Genomic DNA, 17967 nt, shown 5'->3' with positions numbered 1-17967 from the left:
ATTGTTGTACAAAATGAATAGAAACATTAAAAATGCACATGTCTTGAATATCTCTTTTATTTTTATTTTATCATATTTAATCAATATGTATTGTATCTACCTAGCCATTAGTATATTTAAAAATCACAGTCTTAGTTGAAGAATTGACAGCAGAAAATACTATCTGTATCCTATCCATATAGCAAATGTTTACAATGTACATAGTTTGCTTCTGCATACATACACGTAGTATGTATCCTAAATGAATAATTATGTATATGTGTTATGTACAGTAAATTGGATTATGTTGATCTACACTTTCACTGTTGTGCGTAATTGTAATATTTTTGCCCACTTTCCATCAATATAGAATTTGTTTGTTTATGCACTATTGCATTCTCAATCATGACATTTAAAAATTCAGCTAAAATAAAAAATATTTAATTATTAAATTTTTTGGTATTTTTTTAACATTCTCATAACAATTATGTACATTTAAACTGATAGCAGAAAATGTCTAAAATAATATAATTTATATAGTTTTCAATTATTAGATTTTGGTATTCCGGATTTCAGAATTTACAAAATATACACAACACATCATAATGTACAAGGATAAAAGCATGCATTCCAATATTATCATAAGAAAATCAAAATTTGTAAGGAAGACCCAAATAATATTACTGCCCTATATAAAATATAGAAAGAAAATTGAAACATTATTTGGTAAACAACATTTTTGTACAAATGAATCACTGCTTTAAGATATCTTTGCAAATAGATGCTAAGAGTGTAATCTCGCTTATCTCATGTACTAGCAATATACTTAATTTATATAGTGTAGTAGATATTTTTAGATATCTAATACTTAATATATTAAGAATTATTCAGAAGATTTATTCGGAAATGATTTATAATGAAATATACCATCTATATTACTAAAAAATTGCAACTTGAATAATCTTCAAAGAATTATCAAGTTATATCATAACATTTAATGATATATATTCATTATAAATCTAATTCTAATATAAGTGCAAATGTACAAGATTTCCACTTTGATTTGAATATCTAGAAACAAAACTTAAAAATGATAAAACTTAATAAACTACTAATTATTCGATGGAAATTGGGCATTACATAATATTGGTAGGCTATTCTGATTTGACTAACTCTAATGAAATAATTTATTCATATAATTTGAATATATGTAAACTCCTTTACGATTTGATTTAAACTAATATGAAAATGATTCCACGATTATTCTTTCAACATAATATTAATTGAATCTAAAATTAATATATACATTTTTACAAGAGATTTTATAATAAAATATACTGCAAGAATAATTATGCATTAACAAATATTTCAATGCATTAAAATATTAAAAACAGTTATCTCAAATAGAATAGCCTACATAATGTATACTTTAGAGATCTCTAAATAGTATATATCATATATTTACATCAAATTTCATTATTTACAGAAACATAAAAGCATTATTACTTTTAATAAACATAAATTGATTTATGATTTAAAGTGGAATTTTCAAATAAAAGATGTACTAGTACGGGAAATACAACGTTTTGCGATTTCACTTACAGAATACAACTTGTATATATTATATAAATTATTCGTCAAATTACATGTGTTGTATTTATTACAAAGTAATCGTAATGAATTTAAAACATTCTAGAGTTAAACATTATCATTGAACCTAATAAATAAATTTAAAAAATAAATACATTAAGTCAAAGTATTTTTGTCAGAAAGAAAATAAACACACATCTAATAATATAATGAAAAAAATTAAGATGTACAAGTTGTATCCTATGAAAAACATTGTACTTTGTTCTATACACAGAAAACATTTCTCTGCACATTATCTTTTGTTTAGTTCACGAATAAGTGAATTTAGAAAAATATTTTGTTTATATTAAATGAATTAAATTTTCTACTTCTCTTATATGACACTAATATAATGTCTTTTATCTAATCATTGCAACATAATGATAAAAAAAGGGCTAGCCTAGTTACAACTTCATTTAATATTACCTAGAAGTTATTATAGTTCATATTTCCCTTTTGTTTTTAAAATGTGGGTAAAAGATGTACCTTCAATATTTGATACTATAAAAGCAACTCAACTCTTTGGTTACACAAGGAGAGCTAGGTTGCATACTTTTCTTTTTAAATGGCAATAATTAAATGCTCCATAAGTGCAACCACTGGAAAGTATTCTATTCTGATATTTCATTGTTTTTCAAACATTTATAATCTGTGATTATATCATTAAAAATTGCAACAAATGTTAATATCCGATTTTAAAAAAGAAAGATATACAATCGTAACTCAGTCTGTGTAGTTTATGAACTACAAACCACAATAGTGTATTTGCACTATACAAAAGATTATGTATATGTCTCTAGCTATTAAAATTAAATTATCCAACGGAGTAATATTTGTACCAGAAAAAAGAAGGCAATTCTTCTAGTTTCAATAACATAAAAGAAAACGATTGCAGTATTTGTAAAACGAATATTTACAAACATGGAATATAGATTATGAAATTAAAACTGTCTGCAATGGCAATCGATTAAGTATAGTAAATTCCATATAAAACATCTCTATCATATTAGAAAGACATATATACCATGAAAATGCTTATATTTTGCCATCTAATTCGGTACAAAAGACGCTTTTCTTTTTACCTAAGCTAAAAAGGGCACCTGATGATGATTTGAACAGTAAAATATGAATTTACTAGCTATAAACTTCTAACATGAAGACAAATATTCTACAAAAAGGAATGATGTGTGATGTACATTAACGATTAAAGTTTATGAAAAACGTCCAGGTTGTTAATACTTAGGTTGTTTAGAAGTAGCAAAACATCGTCTTGCTTGCGTAAAAGCATATATGTTTGTATATCTTTTAAAGTCTTAATAATAAGACTTCCAAAAATTATTGTAATGTTTTTGTTCTGACTTCATATTATGCACAAGTTAAAAAATTTCCTCTTCTCCAGATTTATAAATCAAAACAAAAAAGGAGAAAGAATCCTGAAAAACGAAGCACACTGAATGTTACATATATGAATGTATCAATATAAAGAATGGTATGCTTAAAGTACCGCTCGTACGTATGCAGCATGCATGTGCAATACTGTAATGAGTGGTGTGTGTGGCACCAGGAATGTAACGTAATATATAAGAAAAACATTATATTATAAGCTGGCTGTCGTCAAACAGTAATACACGAGATCAGCTGCTGACAAAGTTGACTGTACTGTAATTGGTCCCCACTAATTCTTCGCATCTTAATGCCTTTTACTTCCTTCTCTTCTGATTCACATACTCTAAGTTCAATTTGAACACCACCTGGGTATTCTAAACTAAGCCCGCCACCTTTCACTTCTTCTCTAGAGAAGACAAATCCTTTTGGAGGGGCTCTTGCATCTATAATTTGTTTTACACGACCTAATATAGCTTCTGAATTCAACCTACTCGATTCATCAGATAATGTAACTTCAACTTCTGTAGGTATTGACGTATTTAGTGGCCTACCGATACCGCGTGTAATACTAGGTCTCAATGGGTCACATGGTTCAGAGATGATGAAGCTGGGAAGAGGACTGTAATGAGGTAACGTATCTTCGAGCGAATCAGGCGATGGAGATGGTGAAGGTGAACAACTAATTAGTGTTACTTGTCCCCCAAGATCTGTTACAGATATTTGAGGTGGTACCTAGAACAAATAATTACAATATGATAGTTATTTTAATAGAATATTATATAATATATATAATATATATATATTTCAATATAGAAAATTATAATTAAGCAACAATTTGTTAAATAAGTTTAACAATAAGAAAGTTATTTATTTACCCTTGGTATTTCTACAGGGTGTTCTTCTTGAATCATATCCAAAGCTGGACTGTTACTAGGCGAATAACTAACTGGTGTGGTAGCTGGTGATCTATGGTGTCTTAATGGACTCAAATCTAATGGTGTTGCAGGTGGTTGCGTTGGAGTACCATGAACTATGCTGCCCTGTACTGCTGCTGTAGTTAATCCACTTAAACCTAACAATAAAATGAATTATATTATAGTTTTAAAAATTTTCTATTAAAACTTTATATATCATACAACAAACAACAAGATTAAAAATACCTTGTGTGATTGCTGCTACCCCTCTTTCATGTACAGGAGATCCAGGAATACTTGCAGGACTATGTGATGGTGATGCTAACCTTTGCAACTGTTGATATTCTTGCTGAAGTGCCTGAATCCCAGGTCCAGGGGGACCAGAACCTTCAGATGCTCTTCGAACAGGAGAATATCTTTCTGTAGAAACATGAGTACTTGGTTCCTTATATGAATCTCTGTTGCCTACTATAAACAGCAAAACAAAATAATGTATTATTTCATTATTATAATTATACAAATCACACACTTGTATATATGATATAATATAAATAAGCATGTAAATGTGTTAACAATGAATATACAATACTTATGGTAATTCGTTTTTCTATTTATACAAAACGCAAAAAACCACACAAAAATTACCAGTGCTAGTATGATACAATGGATTCTTCTTAGGATGTGTAGATCCTCTAAGATGTGTTGGTAACAGCCGTGATGGGAGGTAAGCTCTATTCATCCTAGCTTCCACCTCCATTACCATTTCCGGATTTATAACTACATGCATATTACCAACCAACGAGGCATGGTAGTGCAGTAGACACAAAAAACCATGCAAAATCAAAAATAAAATCAAATATAATGAAGTACATGGCAGATAAAGTGCACATGTATATTATTTAAATAAAATTATATACGAATTTAAAATAAAATTATTATTTAAATATATTTACATATAGTATGTAACATTATACTAGTAGTAATAAATAATACACAATGATTATAATATTTATAGTAACAATACAAAATTTTGTCACATAAGGACATTTATCATGCAATATACTATTATCAAAATAAAGAAACAAAAATACATACCAATATGCAAATATTGCAAAAGCAAAGATATAAACAAGGCATGATAATACTTACAACTTAGAAATGAAGAAATATAGCAAGCTTTTAAACTAATTGATACAGCAAATCATAATAATCAACTTTTGTCGAAGTGATATAAAACATGTTGTAATAAAGTGCATTGATGATGTGCACACAAATACCTGAAAAGGATAATCCACAGTACCTGGTCTTTGCATAACGGCAGTAACACCACTTCGTCTTCTTCTATCGCTACCGCCACTTCCACTTCCACTATTATTACCATTTGCATCACCATTTCCACTATTAACTCCAACATTTAATGACTGAGCACATGGTACCAAAGTTGGACTTCCACTTTGTATCTATATACAACATGAACAAATTAGTCGTGCCGCAAACTAATTTTTTAATAAATATTTCATAGCGTCATGGTATTTATTTTTCTTACAGGTTGTAAGTGTTCTCTGCTACCCGGTTGACTCCATCCTCCATCTTCAGTACCACCAGAATTGCTGCCATGTTGTTGATAGAAGACATGAAGATTAGCTCCACCATCCGAAGCTCTTCTTCCAAAACTCCCCGCTATAATTAATAAAATGTTTATTAAAAAGTGAAATGATTTATTAAAATAAACTGTAGTATATATTACTTACTTGCTCCCATCACAGGAGGAGGCTTTAATAAATGTTGATCTTTGATTTGGAAGTTTTGAGGAGGTTGATGTTGTACTAAAGGAAGGTTTAAGGGTAGATTTGTATGAGGTAACACTTGAGGATCAGTATTATTATACTGTAGTATAGGAAGGAGTCGTAATGCAGGATCGCCTGTAGTATGGTTATAGTTATAGGGATATGATGTTGGTGGCTGATGAGCTGTATCACCAGGTCCAACTGTGTGTCTTCTTGTTGTGTGATAAGGTGTGCCAGGTGTAAGTTGCAATCCACTTCTTTCTTCTGTTTCTGCTTCTGTATCACCAAACTTTTGAACAGCAAAGAAGAAGAATATGATTTTGAAATACATGCTGCTAGATAACAGGATAAAATGCAATATTTACCTTTTCTAACTGATGTGCTCCATCAGGAGCATAATCTCCTGGTATACTTTGAATACTAGGTAAACTAGGCATTGTTGGTTCTAATCGGTCAACAAGAAGATTATATATTGCTGACACATGATCAAAAGCATTTCCTTGAACTGCTTTTAACAATGTTTCTGGACTAAGCCCTGGTAATCTTAACATATTTTCTATCACTACCTGATTTAATTGTGGTGGCACATTTTCAGGATTACACCTGAGAACATACATTAAAATAAATAAAATACCTTTTTCATATATTTATTGTACGTATTTTATTAATATTTATATATTACCCTCCTGGTTCAGGTTCTGTTGTACCATCTCCACCCATCCAAGAGTGTGCTAAAATTTGTGAAATACTTAAACGTCGTTCTGGTTCTACTACCAACATATGTCTAATCAGTTTCTCACATTCTACAAAAAATTGATATATTAGTTAAATGTATATATTTAAAACACATAATGGAGTACAATATGTTAAAATTATATAAATTTGTACATTTACCTGCAGACATAAAAAATGGTATTCTGAATTTCCCTGAGATTACTACAGAACGTAGTAGCTGCATTGTGGGTCCATCAAATGGTAATGCACCACAAACCAACACATACAAAACAACACCTAGGCTCTATAATTACAGATGAAATATTTACATGATAAGAATTTTTTGTTATTTTAATACATTGTAATAATAATATGACATACCCATACATCAGCCCTTGGACCATCATAGTGCTTTCCTTCAAAAATTTCTGGAGCAGCATATGGTGGGGACCCACACCAGGTGCTAAGTGGAACACCTGGAGTATATTCGTTACTAAATCCAAAGTCTGCAAGTTTTATATTATTGTCTGCATCAAGTAGTAAATTCTCAGCCTAAAATAATAATATATACATAGTCATTTTATATACAAATACCAACAATTTTTTCATTTTTTTGAATTTTTCATAAATTTTTGAAATATTTTAAAAATACATTTTTTTGCATTTAAACCTTAAGATCTCGATGAACAACTCTCTGTTGATGAAGGTAACGAACAGCAAGAACAATTTGACGAAAAATTCTTCTTGCTTCTGGTTCTGGCATTCTTCCATTCCGTACAAGGTGATCAAATATTTCTCCTCCTGGAGCATATTCAGTAACTAAATATATCATCTTTTCTGTTTCCATTACTTGGTACAATCTTATAATATGTGGATGCCTTAATCGTTTCATTATATGTACTTCACGAAAAATTTTTGCTAGATTTTCTTCATTTAATTTTGTTTTATCTATTATTTTGATAGCAACCTATAACAGAAATATACATATTACGAATTTATGACTGTTAAGAAATATCACAAACAAGTAACGTCTACTGTGTTCAGTTTAATTTAATATTTTGTTATTTTAAAAAACTTAAAGCACAACATAATCATTAGTAATATATATCATCTATTAACACAAAATGTTTACAAATTTTTCAAAGCACATAAAAGATCATTAAAAAAAAATGTATTTTTTATATAATTCGTATTTCATTATAAAAATTAATTGCATTACAGTACCAGAGAATTAATATATAAAATTGTAGTAATATAATATATTTGATTTAATTACTACATGAAAACAGGAAAACATACAAAGAGGAAAAACAAGACGAATGAATGCAAATTAAAAAAAAATACTACATGCATAGGATCATATAGAATCAATACATATCGAATCAATAAATTTCTATATGAACATTAATTGACGGTATTTTTATTTCTACTTTTCAATGATATCCAATCTATTATCATTAATAATGATTTGAAAAAACATCCAACGAACATATTTCAATCGATGTAATAGTATCTGTTGGTAACATAGGTTCGCGAATCATTCTTTCAAGTTATTAGCTCTCTTCGTGTTTTGACACATTGTTATTACATAGAAAGCTTTTATGATGCGTAAAATACGATATAATTTATATGTCCATGCCGTTATCCAAAGATATAACGACAAAATGACGGGTGTTCGTGTTTGTAAGAAAAATGCGTTAACAATGGACTTACCTTCGATTTAGTCACAACGTGGGTGGCCATTTTAACAACGGCAAAATTTCCCTTGCCAATAGTCTTTTCCAATTCGTAATAACCGACACGAATAAGTTTGTTGACAGAAAATTCTTGCGAAACTTCATTGTGCGACGTCGTCGCGGATGCCATTTTTTAATCACTTGTCTCGCTCAACTCGTTACCAATCATTTACTGTTTAGTACATTAATATTTCCGCTAGAGGTGCTACGGCTAATCGACACTTCTGCCATCTAGTAAAATAATTCAAATTAAAAAATCAAAAGAAATCAAGTATTATTATCAATTGCGAAAAAAAATCCTAAAACGATGTTTCGTATAAAAATGATTTTATATGATAGAATAAATGAAATCTGTAAGAAGGGTTCATTAATTATCCATAGTTATTGATTATATGCATTGTTTATTTACTTTTTTTACGTAGTTATGAGATAAATCCTTATACGCCATCTATGCAAGTAAATATTATTCATGAAAATTAATAAATAGAAATATATAGATTTGAGTTCGTTGATCCTTTTTTTTTAAGTTCACAGAGCATTGAATGTATCATCCTTAGTTTGTATACATACATGTAAAACATCTTTACATATATGAAACATAAAAAATGTCGCTTGTTTCTTAAATAAACTAATAGATTTTTCATTAAGCATTTATTTTACTTTTAAGTAGTTTCTCAAATATGACAGAAATATATTAAATATTAATATTTTCAGCGAAATGAATCTTCGATGAAAACTTTTCATTATGACATATTCTATTTTCATCTAACTTCTCCACTTCTATGTCGTTGCTATAATCACAGTATTCACCGCGAAACTGCTACGTAGACGAAAACAGATTGTTAAACGCTGTCAGAAATGGTATTTTAGTTAGAATGTTATAGAAAAAGAATTGAATTGTTTTAGCAGGTACAATAGAACTGATAACTTAATATTAAATGGCAATGGGAAAGTATTAATTCGATGAAGTAAATATCTTTCATTTATTCAAAAAATACATCTTAGAAAATGGAAGAAAGTACAATACTATGGATGCTTTCACTGGTAATGTTAGTCGGTTCCTGTATAGCTGGATCCTTGCCATTAGTCATGAATTTATCTGAGGTAATGTCCTTTTCATTTGACGATAGATGAAAAGAACAATTTTTTTATCTATCATTTTCTGTGATTGTCATATACTTAAACTACTGATTACAGATTCTACAAAGAACCCCATGATCATGAACATCATGAACCTTTAATCTTTCTAGGATAAATTACAACTGGTTTCGATACTTGGTGCTGGACTTCTTGTAGGCACTGCGCTAGCTGTGATTATACCTGAAGGTATAAGAGCATTGTTTACTGATGGAAGCAATAGTGATCAAGGAGTTCACAGTTAGTATTTCACTATAACATTTATAATGAAATAGTTTTTTATATATGATAAACATACATATTTTGTATCTTTTTTACAATATAAGATATTAATATTTATATTTGTAATGAACAGAAATATTTTTCATATTTTGTATTTTAGTTTTATATAAAAAACTATATGTACAGCCAATTAAAATACTTGAAATCCCTTTAGATTTAATTTGATATTATTTCAGTAAAACTTAATATTTTTGACCTCCATTTTTTAGGTGATCCTCACTCCTTAATAGGTATTAGTTTAATACTTGGTTTTGTATTTATGCTACTGATTGATCAATGTTCAGCTAGAAGAAGTGGAGTAAGAGAAAGGAGTGTCACTGCCACTTTAGGTCTTGTAGTTCATGCAGCAGCTGATGGAGTAGCATTAGGAGCTGCTGCAACTACATCACAGGCTGATGTAGAATTAATTGTTTTTTTAGCAATAATGTTACATAAGGTAAACAAAATAAATTAAGTAGTTTTCCGTATCTAAGAAGAAGAATGTTAAAAATATATGTAGTAAGTGTTAAATAAATAACTCACGTATTTTTTACAGGCACCTGCTGCATTTGGTCTGGTATCATTTTTACTACATGAGGGAGTAGATAGAAAAAAAATTGGTAGACATCTTTTAGTATTTTCTTTAGCTGCACCTTGTCTTGCTCTTGTAACATATTTTGGTATAGGGAAGGTAAATTGTTTCAAGATTAAATAATGAAATGAATCCTTAATATATATTCTCAGAACATTAATGTAAAATTGATATACTTATATATATTTTTAGGAAGGGAAAGAAACACTTAGTAATGTTAATGCAACTGGAGTAGCAATGTTATTTAGTGCAGGTACATTTCTATATGTTGCAACAGTACATGTTTTACCAGAACTAATGACAAGAAATAGTGGCAACTATACACATCTACCAACTGCCGAAAATGTTGCAGTGTCTTCTTCTGGACTAAAAGTTAAAGAAATATTAGTTTTAGTATTGGGCTCCCTTTTACCTGCATTAATTACGACTGGTCATCATCATTGACAAAATATCATACAAAAAATACATCTTTTTTTCACTATGTGTAATATAAAATGTCCCTCTCATTAAAAGGTATAATATTTTAATATATTCCATGATTTTTATATAAAATCATGAAGTGACAACTGGAAAGTTCGTCAATTCAGACACCTGTTTCAATAATAATCAAGAGATATACTTTTATGTACTGTACATAATTGTAGAAAGGGCATATCATATTATTATATATTTGTATAAATTTAAAGATAAAAGAGTAAGACACAGAGTTATATAAAATAACGCAAAAAACATTTCTATCAAGTTTTCATTTTCCAATGAAACTTCATAAATGTTATTTATTAGTAAATGGAACTTTGAATATAAAAAATAAATTAAAGGACTTTTTTATTGCTCCATATTGATTATACTATAAAACTTTTTTGTATTATACTTTTAAAGTTTTATTCTATTGTTTATACTATAAAAGATATGTTTTAAGAAATATATTTCATATTGTAACATAGCAGTACCTGATTAATAATATACTACAATTAATTTATTTCATCTATTAAAATCTATATTTTTAATTTTTATATAAAATATTTTAAGAAATCATAGTAGGAAGTTCTTTATACACATGAGATTTTGGGACCGTAAATTATCTGATTCTTATCAAAATATACGTTATTTTATAAGGATAGATTGAAATAATTTTAAAAAATTGTTATTATATCAATCCATTTATTTATAAGAATACTACAAGAATATTTAAATAAATATAACATCTGACATACAGATATATATATATATCTTTATGTAATACGTTTTTTTTTACTAGTCTAAGTTGCTAACATTAAATTAAAATTTTTTTGTATCTTTCAGTACTTTCGCTTTGATACGTTGACAGCTATTGTGTGTCATCAATAACTCACATTGCTAAATTTTTTGGTATGATTAAAATAAGATAAATTTCATGGATTAAGAAATATTTAACAATATGAATGACTTAGATGTCAGACAAAAGTGCGTAGATATACTAAAAATATTTTGCAAAAATTATATATATAAAATTAAATACATATGTATTTAAATCTATTACAGCTCCCAAGACAAAATATACATATAAAATTCATATGGTAGTCAATATGTTAAAGTGAAAGAATAGAATACCTGTGTAGACAAGCAGAAAGAAAATTTGTATAAACACAAAATATAATACAATTCAATATACATACTTGTACAGAGGTTACAAAAAGTATTGATATATTCCAGTATTTAGTACCTGATTATAGTACCTACACACTAATTAATTTAATCCAAGTATATAAAATTTCGTACCATTTAATAGTACATATTTTCATATGGTTACAAAAATTTAATACAATGAAAATAAAATGTAGAACTCGATTAAAAAATGTTTCATTGGAAAATAAGAACATGTGTTAATATTTCTTGTAGCCACTGTATATTTTCAGATGCGAGAGTAATATTTCGAATTTAAGCGCTAGTATAGTTAGTATGTAAGTACATGCTGTTCCGAAACTGGGATGACGATCGTGTCCTTTATTATCACAAGCCGTGGTGGAACACACAGCTGTAATTCACAACAATGGTGGTGCCGGTCGTGTTTTAGGTTAAAGTTGCGTGGTTTTCAGTAACTTTAGTCCAATTAGCATTGTGAAAAATGGACAATAGGATCACAATATGTGACCCAGACGAAGAAGAAATTAACAATGAAATATTTCGGGATATCGAGCCAGTCACGTGGATCAATGATGATCCGAACTATGATTTGGATGAGATCAACATGTTCTTCCATAGGGTGGATTCAGATCAGATTATATACGAAGAAAAAAAGAAAAAATGTAAATTTATCGGTAAATATGTTATGGGTGATGTTCTTGGTGAAGGTAGTTACGGAAAGGTGAAAGAAGTGTTGGACTCAGAGACACTTTGTCGAAGAGCCGTGAAAATCTTGAAAAGGAAGAAACTTCGTAGAATCCCAAATGGAGAGCTTAACGTTCAACGGTACGATTAACAAATTTTAATATTTCCTTTATATCTTATTTATTCATGAAATAAAATCGATTAAAACAATTTTTAATTGCTAATACTATGCAGTCAATCTGTTGAATTTTGTAGATATGATACCACATGATTTCTGTTATATTAAACCTTATTTTTTATTATTTGTACAAAACACAAAGAAAGAGGAATATTTACTCTTATGATATTCATATTAATCCAACAAGAATGAATGTACAAAATAGAATAATACACATAATGTAAACATTTACATTATTAGAATCGTTAAAAGTTTGATGTAACATTACATAACATTATAAAACTTATAACAATTATTTTAGTATATACAATAAAATTAAAATTTGTGTGTGTATTATTATTCTTAATGTAGTTTATTTAAAAAGCACAATGTTAGAAATCATAAATATTTACTGACAATTTATAATTTATGCAATACCTTAGAAAAGAAGGCTACGCTGATACATAAAAGTAATATATATCTTTTAAGACATATATATGATTACTTTCTAGAATTCTAAATACTATTTATTCACATTCATTAACAGGGAGATAAGACTATTAAGGATATTAAAACATAAGAATGTAATTAACCTTGTAGATGTTTTATATAATGATGAAAAGGAGAAGATGTACCTAGTTATGGAATTTTGTGTATGTGGATTACAGGTAAAGTTCAAAAGCCTTACATGGTTTATTTTAGAATGTGTTGTACACATGTGCCTCTATAAATTGATGTTTGATCATATTTAAAGTTTTAGTGCAATCTGTGTGATAATTAATTCAACGTTTTTAAATATTTGTAATGCTTTTGTAAACATTTGAAAAATTTTTTACTATATATTATAACAATATTTAAAACTGATTTATCTTATATATTCAGTATAAGAGTAAAGGATATAGTTTTAAAATTAATTTTTTAATGTAACATGTATTAATAGACAGTATATATAACAAAATTAATATTTTCATCTAATTAACTCCATATGATATAATTTTTGTAATTTAGTACAATAGTTTTTTACACTTTAAAATCTGTTATTTTATGTATAATAAAAACCTGCATGGAATTAACAACAATTAGATTTCTATTTATTAGATTTTTTGCAGGATATGTTGGGAAGCACACCTCTTAAGAAGCTTCCAATTTGGCAAGCACATGACTATTTCTGTCAGTTACTGGATGGTTTAGAATACCTCTACAGCAAAGGGATAGTACATAAAGATATAAAACCGGGGAATTTATTATTAGCATTAGATGGCACATTGAAGATTAGTGATTTTGGAGTTGCAGAGGTATATATTTAACTTATTTTTTTTTTTTATTGTACTAATGTAATATTTAAATTCAAGTGTTCCAAATTAATAAAGTTAAAGTTTGTATTAATAGAATAGATCATAAACTAAAAGATTAGATTGTACAATTTTTTACATTTTTATTAGGCATTAGATATGTTTTCTGAAGATGATACATGTAAAATGGGACAAGGATCACCAGCATTTCAGCCTCCTGAAATTGCAAATGGCTGTGAAACATTTTCTGGTTTTAAAGTAGATATATGGAGCAGTGGAGTTACATTGTAAGTATACTTTTCTATAAGTTATATTTATTTACTTGTTGTGTTAAAATAAGTTATATTTACAAATCAAATTCTATTTTTCATAAAATATAATATAAGGGGATTTAGCAAACACTTTTTAATAAGATTATAAATATTTTATAGGTACAATATAACTACAGGTCAATATCCTTTTCAAGGCGATAATATTTATAAATTATATGAAAATATAGGAAAAGGTGAATATACTATACCTGAAGAAGTAGAAGAGCCACTAAAATCTCTTATACAAGGAATGCTGCAGAAAGACGCAGATAAAAGATTTACTTTGCAACAAGTTAAAAAACACCCATGGACTATATGTAGGCATCCTAAAACGCAAGAAGAAGTGCCTATACCTCCTCTTAAAGGACATAAATGGCACAGCATGACCGTACTACCGTACCTGATGGAGTATCATTACGGAGGTGACGACAATCCTACGTATTATACCGAACATCAGCTAAATGGTATGTATTTCTATTCTTTTTTCTTTTTAGTTAGATTTTTTGCATTGTGCTATGTGTTATTGTATTTATGTATTAAAGCTTAAATTTTTGTTGCAATAATATTTGATATTAATTTGTATTCTCACAACTAACAGAAAGGTAAGATAAAACCTGCATGTATAAAGACACCAATAAGAAATATACAAATTAGATGTTAGTACATTTGTCCTATAATACATTACAGTTCATAAGTAGCATTTATGCAACGATTTGTTAATTATATTATTTTATAATTGAATTAATAATTTTAATCTAATACAAACGTTCTATAACTGTATTTTAACAGAATTAACGTAGTATTTGTACATATTTATTTATAAATTAAGATGTCTTGCATAATTTGTATAGATTATTTTAAATTGAAGACAAAGGAAATTGTTATTAAAAGTTGGTCAAAAACTTGTCTATCTTTTTTATATACATTATTAGAAAACAATTATCATTAAAGAGAATATATATTTATACAAATTATAATTATAATAAAAGTACATAAACACTTGAATAAAATACAGCTTTTGCTTTTCAGATTCTAAACGGAATACTGAACAATCTTTTTCAAATCGACTACTAGTATTCTTATCAAAGACATGCACCATTCTGTAACAATGACACGCTTATATCTACCTATGATGTTGCGAGCTGACAAAAACGGGTACTCTCTATATAGTGTATACCCTGTTTTGCCCCTATGCCTTTTATAACATCTAAAGTTATATATAAATTAATTATGGAATTAAAATCTTTAACTCAACAATGTTTTCGAATAGTTCTATGTATTAGCTTTTGCAATGTGTCATGCATATTTTAAACTGTGTGTAGTAATATTATAACTATTGCAATGATGACTTGTTTTGTATATTGCACGATTAACTATAGTTATTATATACATTAAAAAAAAAAATAAAATTAACCCTCATAATATAAATTTATAAACAACTACTAAATAAGTTTGTCTTTTTTTTGTCCAGAAGAAAAACGGCTTCAAGAAATGGACAAAATTAGTGAAGACCAAAAAACTACTTGGAATAGTCACAACAGCAAACCAAATTCACATCAAAGTAAACGGCGATGGCGCAAACCAATTTCGTGTATTAACGTTAAGAAATTTCCGTCTTGTAAGCCATCGTGATTTGACTCATTACCATGCTTATCTTTTATTATATATTTTCCTGACTATGTCAGATACAAAGTTTCTCTGCAATGGAGATGACTGAAAATTTAATAAATGCTGAACCGTGCTAGAATAACGACCCAGCTACAGCTCGAATTGAGTATGAAATTTGAACTAATTCAAAAACATTGAAAATATAAACATTTGTGATATTAATATTAAATAGTCATAGTAGATAATTCATTATGATCTATTAATTATGAGGTTAGTGACTCGACATCCAAATAAAGTGATTTTCTTTCATGTGCCATAATGAAGTTACAATTATTAAGGATATCTGTTGTTAAACGTCTTTTTTGTACAATTTCTTTCTTTTTTTTTATTAACTTAGGCGATAAAAAGATTTAAAAGGCAACACAGAGAAAATTATAAAATTATTTTTAGTATCCTTTTCACAATCATCATTTTGCTATTGTTCTATTACCCTCACATTTTATAAATTAAAAAAAGCGTGTTACTCTGAAAGGAATATGTGTGAGTTTTTTTACTAACTTTGACGTTGTAAGAGTTTGTACTCGTTTTTATCTTTTCAGTGGAAAGCAGGAACTTTTGTTTATTAAACAAGCTTATTTATATAATGCATCAACAAACTATTTGTAATATAAAAACTTTATGACCGATGTTATAATGGGGGATAAGGTTATTCGAGCATACAAAGAGAATATTTGGTGCTGACTAATATCAAACATATGTCACAAATATTGTTTTAAATCGACATTGAAACTTTCCTCCAATATATGTACATGTTAAAAATATTTTATATATAATTGTTATTTAGAAAATATGATCTGTGTTTGTAGACTGCATATATATTATAGTATTATCATCGTGAGATGACTTATAAACACTTAACGCAATTCTTGTAACATGACTTAATATAAAACATCGATTCTTCTATAATACAAGAATATTGAGGATTGTTTCACACATACTTATAATAGATATTATTAAAGCGTACTTGAGTATCATTAAGGATAAATACAACATTGTTGATTTATATGTCTACTTTTAAATTTTGTACTAAATATTCCATATTCATGCTTTAAATATTACACCGAGTATTGCCAATAGGGTGTGATAAATTTGGCGTGTATAAAATCTTTGTACAGAAACACATTACATACATATATTTCAAGTACGAATTGTAAATGTAACAGTTAAAAGATATACGACGATTTCGACGTTTAGATATATTATGTATCTAATACGCTTCCACAATAGAATTATTTATTTCAAGAAAGAAATATTAACAAAAATTTTATTGCAGGAATAAGAAATATTCTTTTTAGAATAAGCGAAGATCAACGATATCGATATCGATGTTATTTTAAATATGCTTATTTCGCCTGCGCAATTTATACAAAAATAAAATCATAAATTATTCTCTTTCTCTCTTTCCTTGACGGAATTAAGGTGCCTAAATACTGCCAAGCACTGAAAGCACATGGAAAATGGTTATACTTTTTATGATTGTACATATTATAAACAACAAAGAATTATAATTATTTTTAGTTACGTAAAGAATGAACGAAATAATAATTAAGAAGTAGGAGTTCATATCAAGTTTATGTGATAATCAAATCTTGCTTTTCTGGTTAAAAACTGTTTACTGTAAAATTTATTGTATATGTTACTTTAAAGAATATGAGGTATTATATAAGAAGTGTATGATAACTTTATGGGGAAATAGGGAATATTGATGACATCAAGTTTGGATACTGCTTTGTTAATTACCTTTGATTGAATATTTGTTATTTTACTTATATTTTTCAAATTTAGTAATATGCAAAATAACTGGTAGTAAATTTAACAAAAAAAGGACATATACACGAAAATATATGTGTACTATTTTTATATATCAGTAGTATATAATGTCCCCCAATATTTTTTTCAATTGTAAACTTCTTTTTTCCTCAAATATTAATACAAAGTTGTAACTAAAAGGTTAAAAAGAACTATTAAAATTAATGGAGTGATCTTTTAACATGTTTAATTATCATGCTATAATAAAATTTGAATAAAGTAGTTTTTATAACAAATATAATTTGTTACTATTGATTTTTAATATAATTTTTAATATTTCTAACGTAA

At 27.8% G+C, this 17967-nt stretch overlaps 3 protein-coding genes across 7 annotated transcripts; 2 read left to right on the top strand and 1 right to left on the bottom strand.

Annotated features, from left to right (window-relative positions):
• Positions 1-41: 41 nt before the first annotated feature.
• LOC138185007 (serine/threonine-protein kinase SIK3) lies at positions 42-8328 on the bottom strand. Of its 2 annotated transcripts, none has more exons than XM_069123587.1 (13): positions 8123-8328; positions 7080-7376; positions 6791-6961; positions 6590-6713; positions 6378-6498; positions 6061-6298; positions 5660-5984; positions 5455-5588; positions 5209-5368; positions 4554-4685; positions 4155-4376; positions 3870-4066; positions 42-3726 (listed from the first exon to the last, which is right to left on the bottom strand). In XM_069123587.1, exons 1-13 carry the CDS (start codon positions 8273-8275, stop codon positions 3223-3225), a joined length of 2778 nt encoding a protein of 925 aa, XP_068979688.1. In that variant the 5' UTR covers positions 8276-8328; the 3' UTR covers positions 42-3222. The 2 variants fall into 2 exon arrangements, with proteins under 2 accessions (XP_068979688.1, XP_068979689.1); XM_069123588.1 differs by having other exon boundaries at positions 4155-4373.
• A 514-nt stretch (positions 8329-8842) lies between these two features.
• Zip102B (Zinc/iron regulated transporter-related protein 102B) lies at positions 8843-11082 on the top strand. Of its 3 annotated transcripts, XM_069123590.1 has the most exons (6): positions 8843-9054; positions 9151-9249; positions 9396-9522; positions 9774-10000; positions 10100-10234; positions 10328-11082. In XM_069123590.1, the coding sequence occupies exons 2-6, from the start codon at positions 9154-9156 to the stop codon at positions 10577-10579; spliced, it is 837 nt and encodes a 278-aa protein (XP_068979691.1). In that variant the 5' UTR covers positions 8843-9054; positions 9151-9153; the 3' UTR covers positions 10580-11082. The 3 variants fall into 3 exon arrangements, with proteins under 3 accessions (XP_068979691.1, XP_068979690.1, XP_068979692.1); XM_069123589.1 differs by having other exon boundaries at positions 8847-9249; positions 10328-11080; XM_069123591.1 differs by having other exon boundaries at positions 8864-9249; positions 9343-9522; positions 10328-11081.
• A 1009-nt stretch (positions 11083-12091) lies between these two features.
• On the top strand, positions 12092-16290 carry Lkb1 (Lkb1/serine/threonine kinase 11). Of its 2 annotated transcripts, none has more exons than XM_069123572.1 (6): positions 12092-12583; positions 13147-13267; positions 13709-13894; positions 14042-14178; positions 14323-14666; positions 15674-16290. In XM_069123572.1, exons 1-6 carry the CDS (start codon positions 12240-12242, stop codon positions 15832-15834), a joined length of 1293 nt encoding a protein of 430 aa, XP_068979673.1. In that variant the 5' UTR covers positions 12092-12239; the 3' UTR covers positions 15835-16290. The 2 variants fall into 2 exon arrangements, with proteins under 2 accessions (XP_068979673.1, XP_068979675.1); XM_069123574.1 differs by lacking the exon at positions 15674-16290 and adding an exon at positions 15232-15357.
• Positions 16291-17967: the final 1677 nt, after the last annotated feature.

This window comes from Bombus flavifrons, chromosome 11, assembly GCF_040668555.2.
Source record: "Bombus flavifrons isolate JBK064 chromosome 11, iyBomFlav1_principal, whole genome shotgun sequence".
NCBI lineage: Eukaryota > Metazoa > Arthropoda > Insecta > Hymenoptera > Apidae > Bombus > Bombus flavifrons.
Note: the sequence above shows the minus strand (reverse complement) of the source record. Positions and strands in the feature narration are given on the sequence as shown.